The sequence below is a fragment of the Macaca nemestrina genome, chromosome X, assembly GCF_043159975.1.
Source record: "Macaca nemestrina isolate mMacNem1 chromosome X, mMacNem.hap1, whole genome shotgun sequence".
NCBI lineage: Eukaryota > Metazoa > Chordata > Mammalia > Primates > Cercopithecidae > Macaca > Macaca nemestrina.
Window position 1 is genome coordinate 154,886,505 of NC_092145.1, and position 16,107 is coordinate 154,902,611.

General features: G+C 36.0%; 1 protein-coding gene across 7 annotated transcripts in view; it reads left to right on the forward strand.

The window, feature by feature from the left end:
- LOC105478085 (neuroligin 4 X-linked) overlaps window positions 1–16,107 on the forward strand; it is a 348,124-nt gene that overhangs the window by 193,240 nt on the left and 138,777 nt on the right. For all 7 annotated transcript variants that reach the window (XM_071089256.1, XM_011735049.3, XM_011735050.3 and 4 more), the window contains one exon: window positions 14,687–14,839. In XM_071089256.1, coding sequence (XP_070945357.1) covers window positions 14,687–14,839 — 153 coding nt within the window. The remainder of the gene's footprint in view (window positions 1–14,686; window positions 14,840–16,107) is intronic.

A 16,107-nucleotide genomic window follows, 5' to 3' on the forward strand; every position in this document is an offset into this window, starting at 1 on the left:
TTCTTAAAATATATATTTTAGGGCTCTTAATTGAAATCAATTGCCTTTATATCCTCTATTACAGCATACTCAGAAATTGAAGAGCGGGATGATTTTGTATAAATCTAGACTAATTTTGTTTTTCTGAAATGAATAGAACCATTTACCATGTCAGGCACACACACAAGAAAAGCTAAGGGTGAGCTGTGAATGATTTGACTAGGAACAATACTTGGGCTGCTTTTGGATGTTGACAGTTTATTCCCTACATAGATAGCAAAAGGAGAATTCACCAAAGGTGCCAGCCCTTCAGAATCCTTGTCCCACACCACCAAAAAGTCCTGTGACGGAAATTCCACCTATTAATCAGCTGCTGTGTCCTGACTACAGAGAAAAGCATGATGCAACAGAAAGCAAACTTTTCCACAATCTCATAGCAAGGAAAAAAAAACATATATGTATGTATAATATGTGTACATATATAAGAAAATATGTATTTACATATATAGTAAACACATACAAATATACGTGTGTGTATGTGTATATATACACACATACTTTGTTTTGTTAGGTATTTTTTATGAATATTTATTAAGAAAAGTCACATTGGAAATAAAATTGACTTTTATTTGCCCTAAGTTACCTCTTGAAATATTGTATTAAAAACCTAATAACCTCTGACAGGTATATATATACCTGTAGAGGTTAATATATATGTGTGTGTGTGTGTGTGTGTGTGTGTGTAGAAGTTATTAGGTTTTGCTTGTTTGATTGTTTTGTTGTTGTTGCTTTTTGAGATTCCATCTCACTCTGTCGTCCAGGCTGGAGTGCAGTGGAATGATCTTGGCTCACTGCAGCCTCCACCTCCTGGATTCTAGTGATTCATGTGCCTCAGTCTTCCAAGTAGCTGTGATTACAGGCATGTGCCACCATGTCTGGCTAATTTTTGTATTTTTAGTAAAGATGGTCTTTCACCATGTTGACCAGACTTGTCGTGAACTCCTGGCCTCAGGTGATCTGCCTTCCCTGGCCTCCGAAAGTGCCAGGATTACAGGCATCAGCCACTGCGCCAGGCATTATTAGGCTTCTAGTATAACATTTCAAGAGTTATATATATAGCTGTGTGTACATGTGTGTGTATATATGTAGTGTATTTATATATATATATATACACACACACATATATATATATACCGCTATGGGTATGTTAGGTTTTTAATACAACATTTCAACAAGCATCTTAGGGCAAATAAAAGTCAATTTTCTTTCCAACGTGACTTTTCTTAATAGACATACATTTAAAAATACCTAGAAAAATACATTATTTAGTACCCATTTTTAAAAACACTGCGATTTAATCTCAAGCTCATAGATTCTTCAAGATAATATTGTCTATCAGCTGAAAATTCTAAAAAAAAATAATGGGAAAGGCTCATGTAAATATAATAGGATTTATATTTCATTGCTGAGGACAGAAACATTTCACTAGTAAAATTTACAACAAAAAATGCTTGTGGAAAGTTAGACAATGCTCTAGGACTCTAATAGTAACCACAGGAATATGTCAGAGACCCATAAAATCTTTAGATTTATTTTGATTCCTACCTGAAAAAGTGTGAAACCAATTATTGCCAAATCCAGCAAAACAACAAAGGAAAATTATTATTCACCTTTTTCTCTCAGTCTGTCTTCCAAAGCTACTAAGAGAAAAACAAGAAAAATACAGAAAATCCTGTTTCCATTATTACAATGAAGCATTTTTGAGCTAGTAGAAAATTAGAATTAGACCTTGCTTTTACTGTCATCACAAAAGCATTTCATCATGTTTTTTGAAATGACAAATGGCAGAATTCTTATATACTATATGCTAACCAAAATCATGTTATTGCCACTTCATGAATTATAATTTAATATCTACTCTCAAAGTTAAATAAGAAGATGCAACATTGCATTTCCCTGCTTGAGAGGAGAATTAGTTACACTTGTTACATAGAAGGCTGTATTTATCACTGGTTGTCATAGCTGTTATGACTGTGACTCTTATAATAGAGGGGGGCTTGCAGCCAAAAATACATGATTCGTCCAACAGATATTTACCATGTAACTTACATTATATGTGCTGAATATTTTGGTAGTCATTGCAAATTAAGGAATATGGTGTTGAAAAATCACAGGTAACACCTTTTTGTTGTTGCTAACAATCTAACAGGGAGACCTTATTTAACAAGGTATCATGTTACACATTACAATTCATTTTGTGAAGAAGAATGCCAACGACAGAGAATAACTGAGGAACTCAAGTTCATTTATGAATCGAAGGTTGGGATGAACAGGGAATGCCTTTCTGAGGAAATGGAATTTAAGCTGATCAGTAAAATTGAGTCTTCCAGGAGAATATGGACTTTGCAGATGGGGGAAACAGCAGAATGCCCAAAAGTTCTAAAGGAAACCTGATGATGAAATGAGTTAAGCCATGTTCCTGGTAGTGTATCAGTTAGCTTTTGCTACATAAGGAACCATCTCAAAGTCAAGTATCTCAAACAACCTCTATTTAGGTTATGATTCTTGGCTGGACCTCTGGGCTGTGCTCAGCTGGGAGGCTCTTCAGTCTAGAGTCAGCTTCCAGGTCTGTTGGGTGCTCATTGGCCAAGCACTATCTTAACAGGGTGCTTGACAGAGCTCCATGTGGAATATAATCCTCTAACAGGCTAGCATAGACTCTTCATGGAAGCTTGTCAGGGTTGCATGTAGATGTGTTCAAGTCCTCTTATAATGAAAGCTAAGACTAAGGACAGTGTGTCACCCTCCACATCCAGAATGTCCAGATAAGCAAATCCAGAAAGACACAAATGAATGGGTAGTTTCCAGGGGCTGAGAGTGGCCACTAAATGGTACCATATTTTTGGGGGGGGATCGTGAAAATGTTCTGCCATTAGATATTGTCGATTATTGCACAGATCCATGAATATATTAAAAACCATTGGATTACATACTTTGACACGGTGATGTGTATGGTATATTAATTATATCTCAATTAAGCAATAATATCTATCTATCTTGTCTATCTATCTATCTATCTATCTATCTATCTATCTATCTATCATCTATCTATAAACCAGATAAGACAGGCTAGGTATATAGAAAAATAGAACAGAACAAGGTAGACAGAAACAGAATCTAGCAGATATAAAACTTGGCATGTCAGTAAAGAGCTGTAATACCTATGTAGCTGAAAATGGAACTGTTATCTAAGGAAATAATTAAAATAATCTCTGTGCTCTAGCATCCAGATAAATAAATTCCAGGTGAGTTATGACCCAGATATGAAATAAAACCTTAAAACTGTTAGGAGAATATGTAAGCAAATAAAATGTCTTTATGTTTCTGGATTAAACAATCCTTTTTTGTAAAAAAAGCAGAAATTGTAGAGAAAATAGTGATAAATTATAATATGCATTTTAAAGCATTACTTTAGATAATTAAAAATCCATAAAATGGTTAAAGACAACAGACTAGATATCACCAATTATCAACTGTGTAAACTTGGGCAAATTATTTAATAACTGTATACCTAATTTTCCTCAGCTATAAAATGATATTAGTTACACATCTCATAAGGTATTTATGAAAAATGCATATTCAGAGCTGGATGCAGTGGCTCACGCCTGTAATACAGCACTTTGGGAGGCTGATGTGGGAGTCTTGCTGGAGGCCAAGAGTTCAAGACTAGCCTGGACAACATAGTGAGACTCACTATCTCTACAAGAAATATAAAAAAATTAACCAGGTGTGGTGGTGCACACCTGTATTCCCAGCTACTTGGGAGGCTGAGGTCGAAGAATCACTGGAGCCCTTGAGTTGGAGGCTGCAGTAAGCTACAGTTGTGTGACTGCACTCCAGCCTGTGTGACAGAGCAAGACTTTGTCTCTAAAAAACAAACAAACAAAATGCATATTCAGTGTACATAAAGCCCTTATAACCATATGCAGCACTGCTATGCACTGTTAAATGTTTGCTTTTACATGCTTGAAAAGAGGCCAGCATCCATGAATATAAAGATTTCCTACCAATCAATAACAGACATTTAGCCAGTCAAAAATTGGCTTGCTATTCAAGATGGAAATTTAGAATGGGAATATAGAAATGCATCTGTACTAGTTTTAAGAAACATGGAAATTGAAATATAAACTGTTAATATTTTATACTCATTAAAGTGGCAAATATATTGTCTGATAACATCAAGTGTAGGCAACAGGGTAAGGACCAGGAAATTTTCTTACCTGCTACTGGGTGTATAGCATAATACAACTTGTTTGGAAAGAAAGATGCCAGTATCTACTGAAGATAAAATTAGTATTACCCTATGTATCAGTTAGCTACTGCTGCATAACAAAGGACTCTAAAAGTCAATGCCTTAAGACAATAAGCTCTTATTACTGCTTATGAGCCTCTGCATCTTGTTAGCTGGAAATTTATTTTGGTCTTGGCTGGGCTCATTCATGTGTATGCGTTGTTGATTTGGAGTGAGTTCTCTTAGGTAATTGGGGGTTTGCTGGAGGTAATTTTGCCTAGGTTGGGACCAATGGGTTCTTCTCTATGAGATCTCTTGTTCTCCAACCCGCTAGTCTGAATTTTTCACAGGGCAGTGGCAGTCTCAAGAGAGTAAGAATAGGTACAGGGGATTTGAGTCCCAGTCTTGGAAATAGCACATCATTATATTTTTTTCGTTTGAAAAAATGCAGTCATAAAGCCATTCAAGATTCAAGGGGTGAAAATACAGACTCTATCTCTATGTATGAGGAATAGTAAATTCATGGGGAGGACTGTAGAAGTGGGAATCTTTTGCCTGTCAATTGACTACACCCTCTAATTCAACAATTGTCTATCTAGTAGTTATGTGCCCTGGAGCTGGGGTCTTCAAACTGGCAGATGTCTTTTCAAAATTTTTCAAAGTGTGGTTCTGCTGATGATTTTAACGAAACTAATTTTCAGGTACTCAGCCTCCAGATGTTCTCCTTTCTAAGCCTTCCTGGCCACCAAAAGCTTCCCACATCAGAAAAGGATGACCTTCAGTATGCATGACACGTTGTTACCAACCTTTTCTGCCAGGGCTTATAATACAAGAAATATCTTTTTGAATGCTACTTTCTGGAAAAAAGCCCTTTGCTGAAGGCTCCATAAAATGAGCCTCCTATCTTATACATATTTCCATTAAGAGTGAAGTTAGGTCCTGTTCAGGTGTTCTGATTTCAGAAAAAGAAAAAAGAAGCCATAGGTCAGCTATGACAGTTCTTTCAAATGCAGAAACTGAACTTTTCTGTTGCTAACCAATTCTTCAAGGTGCAGATACATTGGGGTGAAGCCCATTGGTAAATGATCCCATCTGAAAATCATCTGAAGGTCATCTTTCAAATTCATTGTGGTAGTGTTATTCAAGTGGAGGTTCAAGTATATTTCAAATGTATGCATGGAATATTTTCCCTAGCTAGAGTCTGTTGTCCAGGTGTATGGAGGAAAGAGGAGGTATCCAGGTTGTGTACCTGTTCTTCTCATCTTTCTGGGGCTATTCTTGTCCCTTCTGTGCCCTCACCTTCCAACCCATGCTTCTGCTCAGAGCAACCTGTTTTCTTTGCTCCCATAAATGTATTCCTGGCCCCAGCTCTTCTGTGCATATTTAGAAGCCCTAACCCACTTCCTCACCAGCCACCCCTCTATCCCCAGACTCTCCTACCAGGAACAGCAGAGGATCCTAAATTCATGCATGGATTTTCCTGCCCCGTTGGAATTATCTGTGTGCATGTCTGTCTCTGATGTTCATCTCCTTCTGCGGTGTGGGTGTGTCATTACCTTTTTTAGCCAGGACTGCATGGCATTACCTCTCTTGGTCAGGACTGCATGTTAAAAGGGTCAATACATATTTGTAGAAGGAATGGACTTATGAGCGAATAAACCCGTGTGTCATGGGCAGTCTGTGAGGATGTGCCAGTCACTTCCTTGCTGCAGAGAGCTGGGAATATTGCATTGGATTAGAAGATTAAGCTCATATTCCTCTATGGCCAAGTGACAAAATAATCAATCTCATCCACATCTGTGATAGCCAAGAAAACATTTACTTCCCTAGGCCCCCCTCCCCCTACACTGTATGCAACTTTCCCTGTATGGAAATAATGTACTTAGCTTAAAAAGGCTCTTTCTCTACTTAAGATAACAAGACTAAGTTGAAAATTAACCTTGCCCACTTAAAAGAAAAACAATATGCAGTAAAATATGAACTACTAATACAGTTCAATATGATATCTCATGAGGAACAATAATGCTGAAGGTTCTTTTGGTTCTATTATTTCCTTATATTCTTGCTTAGATAACAAGATCACATTTGTATCTATTGACTTTCTATGATGATTTAGATATGTAAGTGGCAATAATATATATTAAAAAACAGATTTAAATTATTTTTCCGACTTGTAATGTTAACAGCAGTATATGTGACTGTGATGTTTTCCTTTGATGTTAATTTTCACTTTGACAGTAGCCTTCATTTTCCAGTTTTTGTTTTGTTTTGTGATAAGGTCTGGCTGTTTCACCAAGGCTGGAGTGCGGCAGGGCGATCTCAGCTTACTGCAAGCTCCGCCTCCCAGGCTCAAGTGATCCTGCCACCTCAGTCTCCCGAATAGCTGGGACTACAGGCATGCACCACCATGTCTGGCTAATTTTTTGTAATTTTTGTAGAGAGGAGGTTTCACCATGTTGGTCAGTCTGGTCTGGAACTCCTGACCTCCGCCCACCTCGATGTCCCAAAGTGTTGGGATTACAGGCATGAGCCACTGCGCCCTTATAATTTTCCAAATTCTTTACAAAGTATTTCTCTTACATTCATAACATAAAGTGCTATTTTAAATAGACTGACTTTAGAAAATAACATAGATAAAGCACTAAATGGGAGCATCAGAGGAACAGGTTAAAAAAAGCTGGATTATTCTTCAGGATTAGGGACATTGAGATATTTTATTTATAAAATGATATTTAAATTTTAATAATAGAATGGTTGTACTTTTGCTTGGAGTATTTAAATCTTCTCTTTAATATTTAAAGCCAGTTCTGCACAGAGGTTTTAAGGAGATGCTTATTGTTGTATGAAAAGGAATATTATTCTGGAATTTTGAGGAAGGGTAGACATAGAGAAGAGAAAGGAAACTCATCGCCTACCTAGGTTTTATTTGGGCTTGTGTGTGTGTGTGTGTGTGTGTATGTGTGTGCACCAATCACAAGCTGGGTTTATTCTTGAATAAACTCTAGACAGATTGTTTTTATGAATCTTCTAATACCTGCATTTACATAGTCCATGGTTGTGTCTAAACTAGATACTCAAGAGAACTTGGTTTGTTTTAAAGGCATTTAATTAGTTATATTTACATGGACAAATAGAGCAGCAGTTTATTTAAAAGGAATGAAAGGATAAACAAATTAAATATACATAGAACAGGAAAGACAGTATTTAATTATGTTTCTGGGTCAAGCTCTGATATATAAGGTTCACTTAAAATTGGGATTTGGCAAGTAATTTCTATCGAAATCTCAGCAGGAGTTTTTGTTGCAACTAACAAGCTGATTTGGAAATGTTCATGGAAAGTCATAGGATATAGAGCTATCAAAAAGACTTTGGAAAAGGGGAAGAAAGTTGGAGGGCTTCCATTTCTCTGTTTTAAAAGGTACTGTAAAGCTATAGTAATCAAGATAGCAGGCAACTCACATGGGTATAAATTTAGACCAATGAAATATAATTAATTACAGTTGGTCCTTGAACAAGATGAAGGTTAGAACCCCCGCACATTCGAAAATTCACTTAAAACTTTTTACCCCCAACCAGTACTTAACAACTAATAGTCTACTCTTGACTGGAAACCTTACCAATAACATAAACAGCTACTTATCACATCTTTTATATGTTATATATACAATACACTGGATTCTCACAATAAACTAAGTTAGAGAAAAGAAAGCACCGTTAAGAAAATCATAAGGAAGAGAACATATATTTACCACTCATTAAATAGAAGTGGATCTTCTTAAAGGTCTTTATCCTCATCTTCAGGGTGAATAGGCTGAGGAGGAGGAGGGAGAGGAGAGGTTGTTCTTGCAGTCTCAGGGGTGGCAGAGGCGGAAAAAATCCACATATAAGTGGATCTGCACAGTTCAGACCTGTGTTGTTCAAGCATCAATTATAAAGGCTTAGAAATAAATCCTTCAATTTGTAGTCAGTAGATTTTTAACAATGATGTCAAAACAATTAAAGGAGGCAAGGACAGTCCTTTCAATAAATGGTGCTGAGACAATTGGATATTCATATGTAAAAAGATGAATTTCAACTCTTATCTCTTATTGTACCCCAAAATTAACTCAAAATGAATGGCAGATGAAAATGTAAGAATGAAAACTCTTAAACTTTTAGGAAACTTAGGCAACTTTTAGGAAACACAAGAGAAGGTGTTCAGGGCCCTGGATTGGGAAAGATTTCATAAGTATGACCTCAAAAGTACAACCCTTAAAAGAAAAGAACTGATCAAGTGAAACTCATCAAAATTAAAAACTTTTGCACTTCAAAAGGCACTATTGAGAACATAAAGTGCTATTTGTTGAGAAAACCAAAAGATAAGCCATAAACTGGGAAAGGAGATTTACCAACCATATTCCTGGTAAAAGACTTTTATCTAGAAAATACTTAAACAAACCACTTACTATTCAATAATAAGAAGGAAAGAAATTATTTTTAATGGGCAAAAAGTAATAGACATTTCTGCAAAGAGAGTGTACATGAGAAGATACTTAACATCATTAGTTACTAGACATTAGCTAAATGCAAATGAAAACTACAATGAGGCCAGGTACAGTGGCTCATGCCTGTAATCCCAGCACTTTAGGAGGCCAAGGTGAGTGGATTGCTTGAGGCCAGGAGTCCAAGACCAACCTGGCCAACAGGGCAAGACCCATGTCTACTAAAAATACAAAAATTAGTCAGGAATAGTGGTGCACACCTGTAAGTCCCAGCTACTCGAGAAGCTGAGGCATGAGAATTGCTGAAACCCAGGAGGTGGAGGTTGTCGTGAGCTGAGATCGTGCCACTGCACTCCAGCCTGGGTAACAGAGCAAGACTTTGAAAAAAAAAGAAAAAAAAAAACCTACAATGAGACATCCATTAGTATGGTTATAACAAAAAAAAATATTAGAAAGTTTTGGCTAGGTAATAAAGAAATGGAGACCCTTTATACCACCGTTGGTGAGAATGCCAAGTATTGCAGCTGATTTGGAAAATAGTCTGTCAGTTTATTAAAACATTGAGCATAAATTTGCCTTATGAAACAGCAATTTCACCCCTAGGTATCTATGCAATAGAGATGAAAACATATATCCGTGCAAAAAATAGTACACAAATAAATGTTCATAGCAGCTTTATTAGTAATAATCAACAAGTAGAAATAAACCAAATGTCACTCAACAAATAAATGGATTTTTAAAATGTGGTATACCCATACAATGGAAAATAATTTAGCCATAAAAAGGAATGAAGTAGGCCGGGCGTGGTGGCTCAAGCCTGTAATCTCAGCACTTTGGGAGGCCGAGGCAGGCGGATCACGAGGTCAGGAGATCGAGACCATCCTGGCTAACACGGTGAAACCCCGTCTCTACTAAAAAATACAAAAAACTAGCTGGGCGAGGTGGTGGGCGCCTGTAGTCCCAGCTACTCGGGAGGCTGAGGCAGGAGAATGGCGTGAACCCGGGAGGCGGAGCTTGCAGTGAGCTGAGATCTGGCCACTGCACTCCAGCCTGGGCGACAGAGCGAGACTCCGTCTCAAAAAAAAAAAAAAAAAAAAAAAGGAATGAAGTATTGATTCATGCTACAGTATGGAAGGACATTGAAAACATCGTGCTAAGTAAAAGGAGCCAGACACAAAATACCATATATTATATGAGTTTATTTATATGAAAAGCCTAGAAAAGGCAAGTCTTATAAAGACAGAAAGTGCATCAGCAAGGCTATCACACCCACCCAGGTCTGGTTTTAAAGGGTATTAAGCCCCCATGAAATGGACATTATTTAACTTTTGTTTGATGTATGGAAACAGCATTATCAAGTCTTGGTTTCAAAATATGTTTAAGCTCTTCTGAGTTATGTAGAACGGAAGAGTGTTTTTCATTTGCAAGTGTTGGAGATGACAATATTTTCCCTCTGCCTTAATCCACTTATCCTAGAACCCTACAGGAAGGCAAAGGCTGTTTTAATTGATTGACGCAGTTATTGATAGTGGGATATGCACACATGGGCTGCATCTGTCTGTGAAAAGGAAGCAATGGAGCCAATTAATTAATTCAAGCAAAATTAAATGTTCACACCATTTAAATGTGGAAAGTATAAAAACCAAAATGGTGCTCTGTGCAGAAAGACCATAAGCTAGTTTGTGCCATCCTTCAGGGCCGCTTCCTGCATTGTGCCTGTATTAAAATTCCTATGCAGTTCTTACTGAGGTGATCAAGGTAGATGACTTCGATTTTTATTTTCTTCAACAAATTCAAGTACCAATAACTTTCAAATGATATTTAATAACTATTTTAAACACAGAGGACATAATCTTCAAATGATATTTAATAACTGTTTTAAACACAGAGGACATAACTTTCAAATGATATTTCATAACTATTTTAAACACATAGGGCATGGTCTATAATGTTTTGTCCTGACTTAAATATTTATTGCATGTAGTAGATTTTAATAGAAGAAAACAAGAGTGAATAATGGGTAGTGCTTCTCTAAACACAGAGTAGAGGTAAATCTTAGTGATTTAAATTGTTAACAATTCTGACTTTTTGAGATTGCATGTTTATAGGTTTTTAATGCATGAAATTAATGTCAATTTTATGGTATTTTGATTAAAGTCCTTCCATGTTTACTGTGTGTTTTTGCTTGCCTTATGAAAATTTCTAACCATAATGTATCAATAACAATTCAAAAATTCATTTAAATTATAACATGTTAAAATCAGAGGACCATTGAATACGCCATAAGCATTTCTTTAAAGAATGTGGGAAATATCTTTTCTAATAATTTAATTTCTCTTTTTTTAAAACAACTCACGTTAGCATTTTTTTTGCAGTAGCGTCATTTTAACCCCCAACTGCATATTCACAGGATATCTAATATTTTTTGCAAGTAACATTTTGAATTTGTTCTTCTTGACATCTTTATGTTTATATGCATTTTGCATTTCCCTATCTCATTTTTTTTGAAATCCAAATGTAACCGATTTCAACTTTTTGTGTTACATTCTTTTTTTTTCTTTTACTGGGTAGCATCTCTCTTTTCTGAATTTTTTGCAAACCTGTTGTTTTTGAATTCTCTTTTTTCCCTTTATTTTCCTTCTCAATATGACCCCAGGAGCCAACACAAAGAAAAACGCAGATGATATAACCAGTAATGACCGTGGTGAAGATGAAGGTATTTTTTGTTTTTTCAAAGCTCAACCCTGATGCATGATTTTATATCTATCTATCTCTCTTTTTTTTTTCATTTCAATCTGTTTTTTCTCCCCTTATTTAAAACTAGTACACTTTGGTGTGCTTCTTTAATTATTTTCTTCTTGTATAGACACCATTGTCATTTTTAATCCCAGTTACCATGTACAGGAAACAAATCACTCTGAGAAGTATAAACATTGTTTCTAAACATGAAAAGAGTAATGAACTACTGTTTACAGAGAAGCCCATCTTTTTTTTTTTTTTTTTGGCTTGGTCACAAGAAGAGAAAATGGAATTTTAAAACATGCATGTATAGTCTTTTTTCTTCCTTCCAAATGTTATTTTGTAAGTTAATATGCTACTTTGGAGCTTTGGTCTTCTTAATTATTTTTATAAACTGCAAAACTCTGCAGCACCTTAGAATATTTTTTTTTGAGGGGGGACTGAAATATCAGTTTTTTTTTCTTCACAAACATATTGATTCCAACATAGATTTCTGATAATCTTCTCACAGTGAAGTACACCGAAAAGTGTTTTAACGAGATGCTGTTGTTAACGAGTCCTGATGCTTTCAGGACTGCCTTTTACAGCATTTAAAGGAAAAAAAAAAAGATAAGAGTATCTCAGAACTGAGAAAGGACAAAAAGCTAGCTATTCTTTTTACACTACGGCTTTTTTTGAAAACGTTTTTCTCCTTAAAATGTTTTGTTGCTGTGAAATTTCTTCTTAAGGCTACCAAATTGCTCAACACATTATCTACCAGAAGTGAGAGGATTTTTTTTAAAAGATGGTAGGTCTGAGGTACTCATGCAGACAACTTGCACGCTGTTTTTCTGCCCTTTCTGTACCAGAAATGATTTTTTTTTAAAAGAGGGGAAGCAACAAAAAAAGTACTGAAGCAAGCCCTTCTTCATTGGTAAGGCTCTATAGGATTAGCTAAAAGCACATTTTTCCCGTCTGGGAAGCAAAATGCATGGAGCTCCATTAAGGCCCTGGCTGGACCTTTGGGTCTCTGTCTGAAAGGCAATTTAAAGCCCAAAAGTGAGTCCTGAATTATCTTTGCTGGTCAAGACCAACGTCCATGACAGGGTCTTTTGACCAATTCTTGTAGTTGCTCCCCGCCTTGCTTATCTTCATAAATCAACTGTTCTCCAAGAAAAGAAATCTTGCCAACACCCTTTCCATGCCCAGTCTTCCCTTAACATTTTGAATAGTAGTATTTTTACTGAGCTCATAGGACTGTCACTGCCTCAAGTAGCTCTCTGAGAGATCTCAATTCTGATGGCCATGGAAGATCAAAATCTACACCTGCTTCAGGTAGCCCCTTCTTTGATAAGGGCTTCTGAATGCCTGACATTTTATCAGCATTGAGCAAATACATAAAAATGAAATAAACTTTTGTTGTCTCATACCTTATACTGCTATAATTTGCATCCTGTTTGGCTTTCTCTTTTTAATACATTTCCCTTTGATAATTAGGACCTATTTTCACAATGTTCCCAGTGAATCTTTATTACCATTGAAATGCCATCTAATTTTCATGATTAATATGACAACTGGTTATTACTTCCACAAGGTCAAGAGAGTCTTGTTCTATGTTTTATGAAAGGTTAGAGATGTTAATCTCACATGTTTTCCAAGGGTGGACTTTAAAGCAGCCCTTCAAAATCTCTACTTACCCTTTTTTCCACAATTTACTAGACAACTGCTGGTAATGGTAAAAGAAATGAGGCCAAAAACAGCAAATTAGGAATCAGAAAGAAGCAGTGGATCAGGAGAAAAGCCATTTCTTATTCATATAGCAGAAGACATTTCCCGTAGTATATGATGAATAAATGATTAATAGAAGATTTTTACTTTATATTTGAATTTAATATGAGAAATAAAAGCCACTTTTCTGCCGTGGATTAAATATCTGCAAAGAAATACTTGGGTAACTTGACACTGTTTTGTGTGCTTTACTGTGACCAGTGGGTATGTCATGTCTTCTGTGTACACCCAGGAAAATTGTGATCGTAATTCATTCAAATTGGAGCCACCGTCCAAACGATGGTAATTCATATCCTCAGAATTCTTTTCCAATATCTCAAAAGTGTCCCTGCGAATTATGAGGAAAAAAAAACTTTATTGAAGAAAAAATTGGAAATCAATATGCATACATACTTGAGTTTTCTTTTAGTAACAAAGATATTTAAATTGTTTGTACACACACACACACACACACATACACACACACATATCTGTATCCAGAAATATTTATAGGTGAGGTCAGTCTTCTAAAGATTAAATGTAGCCCTAATTGCTGATTAATGTTATAAACAGTTTATTTAATCATAACTTTTCACAAAGCAGGCCCTACAGATGGTCCCCAGCTTCCTATCATCACAGATCATTGTTTTTACATCATTGTTAATTTAAATAATTTATTAAGAGGAATTTTTGGTTGCAAGTCACAATGGGAGTTTATAGTCCCTGTGAAAATATAAAGCATTCAAATAATTTGGATTATTTTGCCATTTTTTATTGCATCTCTTTTATTTTTGTCACTTAAGTATGTTAGTATGTTACTGTAATCACTGGAACAAAGACATTTGCTTAGACATCCTTCCTTTTTTTTCCTTATTTCTGTTCTGTTAATTTTTAACTATTGATTTTGCTTTCTTGTCATTATCTGTCCCTTATTGATAGTTTATAGCTTCACTACTACTCTTATGTTTTTATTGTTAAATTGAAGATGAATCTGTACACTCACCTGCGAATTAAGATGCAACTATATTAAAATTAATTATAATTTTGAAGTTGATTTTATACTTAATTAGAATATAAAATACATTTTGTCAAGGATTCCATGTGTTTATTCAATTTAAATCACATTTTAGGGTTTGAGCAAAATTTGGGAAATGTGTACTTTACCTAAAACCATTTCTTTTAGTGCTTTAGATATATATAGAAGCTTACATGAGCAGAGGATGCCAAATGTCTGTATGCTTCTTAAAATACCATTTCCATAAATAGAAAACGTAATAGCACTGATCATTTTCCTTAGAAACTCTTATCAAGGGTCATATCATCCATAAAAATAAATGTGCTTAATTCAAGTCAAAATAGGGAAATCAGTGAATCTCCTTTGTTCTTAATTGAGCATTGGTGAGTCAGTGTGATTCTTTATTGTGTTTCCTTACTTGGCTTTTTTTTCCAGATATTCATGATCAGAACAGTAAGAAGCCGGTTATGGTCTATATCCATGGGGGATCTTACATGGAGGGCACCGGCAACATGATTGACGGCAGCATTTTGGCCAGCTACGGAAATGTCATCGTGATCACTATTAACTACCGTCTGGGAATACTAGGTAAGTGATTTCATCATGTAAATGACTGAGCAACAGGAAACATGAAAGGTCCACTTCTTATTTCGACAGGGCTCGTGGATTTGAATCCTGTTATTCCAGTTCCTGGTTAATTCTACTTTACGGTATTTACTTTATGTGATCAGATATGTTTATTCCTTTTACTACCTTCGTGCAACATGGTCATTTTATTGTTTTATTTTTTTTTTTTAGCTTGCAATTTCTGATCCAATAATTTTATTTTGTGGAACCTGAATCCCTCCTCAAAACAATGCAGACTTTAAGATCTTCAAGATGAAATGAAATTTTATTTAAAGTATGTTTCTCCCTTGGAGTTCAATGAATATATGTTTGTCTACATAGACCTGTACAATGAACACATATTTGGTGATATCATGGTTGGGAATGGCCATAGATCTTAGCTTTCTTTTCTGGTTATGTCATTCTATGAATCAGTATATTGTGTGGAGGAAAATATCTTATCCAATTCTCTAACTGATTATGTTGAGCCTTTGGAAGATCTGTTGTTTTGGTTCCATTGCATTTGCATGCAAGGAAACTTAGCTGTTAGTTGGCTTTTGTTCCATTGATGATCTATGATTAAAGGCTGAATACATGGAAATTCAAGTTTAGTTCCTCCATGTTTTGATATTTCATTTCTTTTCTTTCTTTCTTTCTTTTTTCTTCTTTGAGACAGAGTCTCACTCTGTCGCCCAGGCTGGAGTGCAGTGGCGCAATCTCGGCTCACTGCAGCCTCTGCAACATCTGCCTCCTGGGTTCAAGTGATTTTTCTGCCTCAGCGTCCCAAGTAGCTGGAACTACAGGCTCATGCCACCACGCCCAGCTAATTTTTGTAGTTTTAATAGATACGGGGTTTCACCATATTGGCCAGGCTGGTCTCAAATTCCTGACCTCGTGGTCTGCCCGCCTCAGTCTCCCAAAATGCTGGGATTACAGGCGTGAGCCACCGCGCCCGACCGTCATTCATCTTCTTTTAATTGTAGGTTGGAAAATTATACGTCTTCAGGGTAAGATTTCAGTACCTTCTGAGATGGCCTTTCCTGGTGTTGGTTAGTTTGCAAATAATATTCCTAGACCTATGTAAAAACATTTGTTTTCCAGGCAAAAACGCATTGAAGTGGTGTAGAAAATAAAATTTTTAACAAGTTAGCCATGAGAGAGATGTGTATATTGGTTGCAGTGTGATTATGATACAATATGAAATACAAAATAAAATGGAGGCCAGGCATGGTAGCTCTCGCCTATAATCC